The sequence below is a fragment of the Melanostigma gelatinosum genome, assembly GCF_949748355.1.
Source record: "Melanostigma gelatinosum genome assembly, chromosome: 19".
Classification (NCBI taxonomy): domain Eukaryota; kingdom Metazoa; phylum Chordata; class Actinopteri; order Perciformes; family Zoarcidae; genus Melanostigma; species Melanostigma gelatinosum.
In genome coordinates, this window is record NC_136652.1 from 21,274,480 (window position 1) to 21,282,557 (window position 8,078).

General features: G+C 45.2%; 1 protein-coding gene across 2 annotated transcripts; it reads right to left on the reverse strand.

The window, feature by feature from the left end:
- Window positions 1-81: 81 nt before the first annotated feature.
- Window positions 82-7,579, reverse strand: ndufaf7 (NADH:ubiquinone oxidoreductase complex assembly factor 7). 2 transcript variants are annotated; one of them, XR_013772894.1, is made up of 11 exons: window positions 7,342-7,579; window positions 6,587-6,747; window positions 6,063-6,143; window positions 5,804-5,914; window positions 5,134-5,347; window positions 4,306-4,364; window positions 3,917-4,030; window positions 2,376-2,519; window positions 1,552-1,725; window positions 714-1,029; window positions 82-515 (listed from the first exon to the last, which is right to left on the reverse strand). XR_013772894.1 is itself a non-coding variant. In XM_079291410.1 (10 exons), exons 1-10 carry the CDS (start codon window positions 7,415-7,417, stop codon window positions 808-810), a joined length of 1,356 nt encoding a protein of 451 aa, XP_079147536.1. In that variant the 5' UTR covers window positions 7,418-7,579; the 3' UTR covers window positions 82-807. The 2 variants fall into 2 exon arrangements, 1 of the variants encoding a protein (XP_079147536.1); XM_079291410.1 differs by having other exon boundaries at window positions 82-1,029.
- Window positions 7,580-8,078: the final 499 nt, after the last annotated feature.

Consider the following 8,078-nt stretch of genomic DNA (forward strand, 5'->3'; position numbering starts at 1 on the left):
ATCCCAAATTTAAGTTGTTTAAAGGCACAACTCAAACCATGGTGGCGAGAAACCTTTGAAACGTCTACAGTAGGAGGCGGTTTAATCATAAAATCCTTGAATTTATTACAAATGTATGACAAAAAGCCTCCTGAATCAGAGGAAAAGCTGATGACGATCCCCCAGCAGGATGTTTGGAAACGATCATTTAATCAGCGATCCTGAACACGATCCCGTCTGGAGGGACGGCTGCTTGCTTTGGCAGCGGCGACCCCCTCACGCGTGAAACCCAATCTTTTAATTGCCACCTGAGGAGCGGCGGGCTCGTTGTGAATGGCTGCTGCACAACCGTGAGCTCAGCTAACGGCTTCAAGATGTGGACGGAGGAGGAGGAGGCGTAGCAAGGAGGGGTTGACCCTCTTCAGCGGTGTCACGGGTCTCTCTGTCGGTATCAGGTCGGCGACGTAGAACAAAACAGTTCAGGTGTTTTTCATAGTTGTGTATTTCTGATGATGGATCATGTTAACGCTCAACCTCTGTTGGAGAGATTCAGCAAAAGTTAGCATATTGTCACACGCTAACCGTAGCATGCTAGAATACTAAATGCCAATATGTTAAAGACAAAACAATGCAGGTTTGTTGAACAATAAATGCACAAATTCTTCATTTTCTTCCATCTTTCTATCAAAACGTCTTCACAGTTAACTTGAAGAGATGCTGTCCTTTTAGCTCACTTCATGTTGGACGTAGAATTAGCTCTTTTCTAAATCTAAAACAGCATCGTCCCATCAACATGACCTTCTGTCCGAGCTCCATCCATGACAGCGTTCAGGAGAAGCTGAGCTCGGTGAACCCGGCCACAGGCAGCGGCGCCGGGCTCTTCTTCTCCAGCTTCAGCCCCTCTGGTCTGGTGGGTTTGGCCAGCCGGCTGTGGTGCAGCAGGCCGAAGAAGTGGAAGCGCTCGCCCATCTTGGCGCCGTTGGTCAGCATGTCGTAGCTGCCGATCAGCTGCTGCCTGGTGGAGGCGTCGCTGGAGCTCCTCAGCAGAACCTGCAAGAGAACCGCAGAGGAGGCGAAGGCTTTGAATCAAATCTCAGTCTGAGCTTCATCATTTACTAAATGAACATCATGCTGTGTTGAAGAAGACTTGAAACTAGAGATTGAGACATAAACTCATGTTTACAATGTTTACTGAGGGAATAAATCAAGAGAGAAGTAGAGTCATTTTCTATAGACTTCTATACAACCAGAGGAGTCGCCCCCTGGTGGACATTAGACAGAATGCAGCTTTAACACTTTCACTTTGTAGAAGATCCAGCGCCTCTCGTATTTTAAGTGTTCAGTTTTCCCAAAAAAAACAACAAACTAAGTTAGAGATACATTTTTCTATATTTATCTCAATAATTCATTGAAGCTCTGCAACATGTTTTTTTTTATATCTGTATCACAATTTATCTTAGTATTTACCGCCAAATATTCAATCAATGAATGATTAATAATCACAATATCTTAAATAAATCCGTTGAGTGATGTATCTCCTGTGGTCGGTGAGGTAAACGCCGTCACACTCGCCTGCATTCGTGAGTCGATGCCCATGTTTTTTAGGAACGTCCGCTGGGTGACGGGTCCCAGACAGGCCACGCCCCCTCCGGCCATCCTCCGCAGGAAGCCGAAATCCACGTCGGCGGTGAGGTCGGCCGAGCCGGGCGAGGAGAGGACGTCGTGGAGCCGGTGGCCTTTAAAACCCTGAGAAACAAGAACCAAGAAGCCCGCTCAGTGAGAGAACGGTAACCTTTCATGTTCACGCTTCTATTTAGCAGCGAGAAGGAAAATCAAACCAGAATCTGTTCAATTAAATTCAAATCATGGTGTGACAATTGAGATAAATGTCAGAGGAAGAGGAGGGTCGACCCTGGTTTCCTCTTCACTGCTTCCTACATCTGTTTCCTTCAGCTGGAACTGAGGAGACAACAAACTGTCGCTCCTTTAAAAAGGTCTGAATCTCAGATGAAACTCAGCTGTTCCTTTGAATCCTCGACATGGATGCAGATCTCCTCTCACAGACTTGTTCGGAGTGTCAGAAGTCTACTTTTATGATGCCTTCAATGTTCTCTTGTTGTTGACACCATCATAGAGGTGTTCATTCAATTATATTTGTTATTATAATCTGTATTTAATATTATGGCAGTTAACGGTGGAGTTGTACATGACTGCATTATATTCAGAGGGGCTTCTAATATTAAATATATATGAACAGGAAGAACAAAACATAACAGCACAACACCTCCCTAAACTACGAGCAGCATCACGATGACATATGTGATGATCATCCATCATGACATGACGACGCCATGTTCCCTCATGAAGCGGTCACATGGTGCGAGGCGCGTCCTCACTCTGAACGTGTCCGTCTTGGTTCCGTCGTGTCCGTAGTCGGCGATCAGCGCCGCGCCGCCGTCCTCCACGATCCGCCGGGCCAGCTGCTGCACCACGACCCCGCCCTCCGCACACACCTCCACGTGACCCCGCCTCTCATCCGCCTGACACACACACACACACACACACGCACACACGCACACGCACACGCACACACACACACACACACACAATAATAAATCACTTGACTCTCAGTTCCTCTCTGCTGGAGACGTCGACCACAGTCCGCCTGTTAACACACACAGTCGGGTTTCCTCACTTCTTAAAGGTGGGCTGGACAATAAAATGGATACATTTCTTTCATTTTGATGGTTCATAATAAATAGCTACGTCTCTTTAATGTAGAAACCAGACAAAACGGTTCATTGTTTGATTCTTAAGAACACAGACGGCCTCAATGTGTTCCTTAAAATCCACTTTGTGTCTGGTTTGAGCTCTCATGCTGCATTTAAGAGCAGTTTCTTCATCCAAACAGACTGATGATGATGATGATGATGATGATGATGATGTCATGCCTCTGGCAGGAAGTTCAAAGCGTGTGAAGTGAGCCAGCGGCGCCAAATCAAAACAGACTGCGAGCGTATCGAAGGTTTAAATGTGGAAAACACCAGATGAAGGCTATAAATCAAGAGTTTATCTGAAGGAGTTCATTTCCACATTTAACAGATTCAAGATGTTAAAATTATCCAGCGTGTTCTGACCTGTACCAGCGTGTTCTCACCTGTACCAGCGTGTTCTCACCTGTACCAGCGTGTTCCCACCTGTACCAGCGTGTTCTCACCTGTACCAGCGTGTTCTCACCTGTACCAGCGTGTTCTCACCTGTACCAGCGTGTTCTCACCTGTACCAGCGTGTTCTGACCTGTACCAGCGTGTTCTCACCTGTACCAGCGTGTTCTGACCTGTACCAGCGTGTTCTCACCTGTACCAGCGTGTTCTCACCTGTACCAGCGTGTTCTGACCTGTACCAGCGTGTTCTGACCTGTACCAGCGTGTTCTCACCTGTACCAGCGTGTTCTCACCTGTACCAGCGTGTTCTCACCTGTACCAGCGTGTTATCACCTGTACCAGCGTGTTATCACCTGTACCAGCGTGTTATCACCTGTACCAGCGTGTTCTCACCTGTACCAGCGTGTTCTCACCTGTACCAGCGTGTTATCACCTGTACCAGCGTGTTCCCACCTGTACCAGCGTGTTCTGACCTGTACCAGCGTGTTCTCACCTGTACCAGCGTGTTCTCACCTGTACCAGCGTGTTCTCACCTGTACCAGCGTGTTCTCACCTGTACCAGCGTGTTCTGACCTGTACCAGCGTGTTCTCACCTGTACCAGCGTGTTCTGACCTGTACCAGCGTGTTCTCACCTGTACCAGCGTGTTCTCACCTGTACCAGCGTGTTCTCACCTGTACCAGCGTGTTCTCACCTGTACCAGCGTGTTCTCACCTGTACCAGCGTGTTATCACCTGTACCAGCGTGTTATCACCTGTACCAGCGTGTTCTCACCTGTACCAGCGTGGAGGAGGCCGGAGTGGGAGACGGCGCCACGACGAACCTCAGCTGCTCCGACTTCTCGGGGTCGATGTCCACCATCACCTCCCTCCAGCCCTTCTGCGTCCTCTACACGAAACAAACACACGTGAAGTTGTCTTCTGAACACCAGAGGTCTGTTTGTGCTGCGTGCTCGTTTCATTCTGGCTCCCTCTGGTGGCGGTGTGGTGTAATGACACGCTGGTGAAGAGCCACGACGGCTCATTCTTCTATTTTAGAAAGTTTGTCAGCACAATAAAACAAAGCAGCAGAAACACAACATGAAAAAGAGAAGAAGCAAGTTATGCAGGAGAGATTTAAAAAAGAGGAATCTCACCTCAAAAACATCAAGAACGTAAACAAACCTGAAATTTGTGGATCGGCAGAGCGTCAAAGAACTCATGAGCGAGAAAGATGCTGAATCCTGAGAACAGAAGAAGAGAAACAGACTGATCATTTATCTGGTCCTGAACCAGTCTCAGTGTAGTCCTGATCCTCTATCAGACCTCCATCAGTACAGAGACCCTCAGAGAGAAGATGGTCTGTTTCTATAGAGTTGTTCTTGATGCTCGTCATCGGAGCCACCGGGTCGGATTCTGGTGAAACCAGATGAACTCATGCAGGTTCACCAGAACCTCCTTCAGCTCAGACTCCAGCAGAGACCGGTCCACCGTGGACAGACCCAGATCCTCCAGCAGAGACCGGTCCACCGTGGACAGACCCAGATCCTCCAGCACAGACCGGTCCACCATGGGACAGACCCAGACCCTACAGCAGAGACCGGTCCACCGTGGACAGACCCAGATCCTCCAGCAGAGACCGGTCCACCGTGGACAGACCCAGATCCTCCAGCAGAGACCGGTCCACCGTGGACAGACCCAGATCCTCCAGCACAGACCGGTCCACCGTGGACAGACCCAGATCCTCCAGCACAGACCGGTCCACCGTGGACAGACCCAGATCCGGAGCTCCGGAGGGAGGAGGAGGCACGGGAGAACCAGAACCAGGACTGAGAGGGGCAGACTGTCAGACCCTGCTGCAGTAACATGAGAGGTTTTCTAAAGGGAGTCTGGTGCTCAGAAACACGACCACTTTAGTCCACAGGGACCAACAGAATCAACACTCACTTAAAGTTCCTCATCGTAACCCAAGTTGTCAAATACATTTTTACTCTCATGTGTCATCAGGTGTACCTGTGGGGACGTCCTCTAAGCGGCGGTACCAGGACACCGGCACCCCGGCGGCGGTTTCCCCGCGTCGGTACACCAGCTCATCCTCGGCGTCGGCCTCCCGGCTGCGGCTGCCGGTCAGATTCTGGGCCTGAAGACGACTCAGCACCGGACTCACCTCGACCAGGTGGAGGGACAGCGAGGCTCCGCCCACTACGGACCGCAACTGACCGAACACCTGAGAGAAAGTCACCTCACCACCTCATCACACAGGTGAACACATGATGACGCGGCGTTCTGTTTAAACACCTTCAGCATCAGTAAAGGTTTATGGTTCACGTTAAATTATAACAAATTGTCTGTTTACGTCTGTAGATTTCTCTTAAATTAACCAAAAGTTACCATTACATAATGCCTCATTTGCATATCTAAACATAACATCTCAGAAAACTTGTAATACATAAAAGAATCATCTTAAGGTCATTAATGAACTGGGGAAGTTTAATGATATCTAATCGTTAATATTTGTACCCTATCCACCGTAGCTGGTTAGCTTAGCTTAGCACAAAGACATTTACCAGCACCTTTAAAGTCCACTAACTAACAAGTTAAAATCTGTGTCGAACCGCTGATGTTTTTGTGCTTTTGAATGTTTCAGACTCTTCATGTCTGATGATTTAAATAAAGTTCGTACTCGGAGGACGTCGACGGCCAACGATCCTTTTCCAGGTCCGAGCTCGACCAGCTGCAGCTGTTTGGGTCGACCGGCTCCGATCCACTCGCTGACGATCCAAACGCCGAGCAGCTGCAAACAGAACCGTGTTCAGACATTTAGAAACAGCTATAAACAAGTTATTACCATCAGAGGAAATGTTTTTCTTTAAATGTCTTTCTTTTTTGGTGAATTATTATGAACTCCTGTAACAAACGTTCTGTGACTTGTCCGGCTTTACCTCTCCGAATATCTGGCTGATCTCTGGTGAGGTGATGAAGTCTCCGTCAGGTCCCAGCATGTCGTTCCTCACGTAATAACCCTGAGAGAGAGAACGCAGCAGACGCAGTGGAACTAGTTCACGTTTCAGAGGCAGAAATAGAAGAGTTGGTGGTCAACATCTTTATAAACTGTATGAAGCAACCAGACTCCTTCAGTGCCCTGAATTTAATTGGTCAATTACTTAATTTAATGTTTAACAGAAAATAAATTGCTTTATTAAAGAAATTGTTACGGCACTTATTTTGTAGAATTATACATTTACTGGAATTTGTTAAGCTTTTAAAAAATATATATAAAATATGAATAAATATAGAAAATGTAAAAATTTGAGAAACATAAATCAGTGAATCTTTGCTTAAAATTTGACGTCAACGATAAACGATTTGTTGTCGATTCGTTTTCTTAAAATCAAACCGTTTTCTTTCACTGATCCAGGAGCTGCAGACGTTCAGCACGTGTTCGCTGTGACCGATCATCACTCACCGTCACCGGGTTGGTGAGCACCTCTCTCATGTACTCCGCCACCGTGATCGGACCCGTGGCTTTTATTTTGAAGGTCAGGTGTCGCAGCATGGAGGGGCGGGGCTTCTCCTCACCTGTCGAGGAGCTGCAGGCGAGTCTGGTCTGAGCTGCTCTCCATCGCACTGTCAATCAAACACATATACAGTATGTTATATACATGTTTAATAATAAAAAGCTTTTTATGAAAATATTCATTGTCATTAAACAAAAGAACAAAATACACATTCCATAGACAAATAGAACAATAACAAACGAGTTACTGAACATTAATGAGAGAAAGATCAGTTCTTGTTGATGTCTAATTCTTAAGATCCCTGCATGAATACATGATATACATACATGCATTACATGGAGGAGGAGGAGGAGGAGGAAGAGCAGGAGGAAGAGGAGGAAGAAGAATCCGTGAAACGCATGAATAACTTCAAAGTTATTTTGTAAGGTTGTGTGGTATACGACTTGTGCCCTTAGCCCAATTTATTTGAATTAATTAACATCAAATTAAAAACCTAAATATTTGATATAACAATATATATATTACTCAGTAATAAGCAAATAATAAGGGATGGAATAGGCAATTAATCTGAAATAAAACCTTAAATGATGTCAAAAATGCATCAAATTTCACTGAAAACATGCAAATAAAAACGTAGTGTCTCATACCAATAGAAAGTAATTCGTGTCTGAATCAAATCGAAAGTATTGATCACTACACTCACCTGCTGATCGATTGACTGGACGACTGAAGACTCTGCTGATGAGCTGCTGCGTTTTAACACCAAAACAAAGCCTCATTCTGCTGATTATACTGATATAAATTAAACTAAGACGCTGTGTTATAATACATATTCAACAATATTTGGCTTGGCACCATTATTCGACAAGAAAAGGGAATTCAACTCTTAACTTTGACCCACATGGACCAACTCTCTGCTCTGCTAAAGTCCTTGTGCGAGAGCGACATGCTAATGCTAACAGAGTAACGCTAAAGCTAACCGCCGTAACATTTACAACATCCGGGTAACCTTTCACAATAAAACACCTTTCGTTGGTCCATGTTTGTAGTGTTAAATAAAAACAATATACATTTTTTTTTATTAAAATTTATTTTTCAGTTTGTTTCTTTTAATTTTGGGTTAAGCCAACATTTATTTGGACTATTTGCACCTTACACATAAATATCTTAATGTTGACTTTGCATTTATTTATTTATCTACCTACTTGTATTTATGTTTTTCTATTATTGCACTACATGTTTTGTTATTGAACAATATGTTTGTACTTGTTTTGCATCTTATGTTCATTTGTTAATTCTTTAATTTACACCGGGACCTTTGAAACTTTCTTCTTTGATACTGCCCTGAATATAGATGGATGACAATACAGTCTCTTATATTGTCTTATAGCAACGTGTGTGGATCATAACTAGGATTTTATGATTTAATTTTTATTTTAT

Bases quoted from the DNA above. Each gene is read 5' to 3' on its own strand.
- ndufaf7 (XM_079291410.1), bottom strand. From the start codon at position 7,417: ATGAGGCTTTGTTTTGGTGTTAAAACGCAGCAGCTCATCAGCAGAGTC. The intron at 6,748-7,341 runs GTGAGTGTAGTG...TTTGATTGACAG, and splicing joins TCCAGTCAATCGATCAGCAG to TGCGATGGAGAGCAGCTCAG. The intron at 4,031-4,305 runs GTTTGTTTACGT...TGTTTCGTGTAG, and splicing joins TGCCGATCCACAAATTTCAG to AGGACGCAGAAGGGCTGGAG.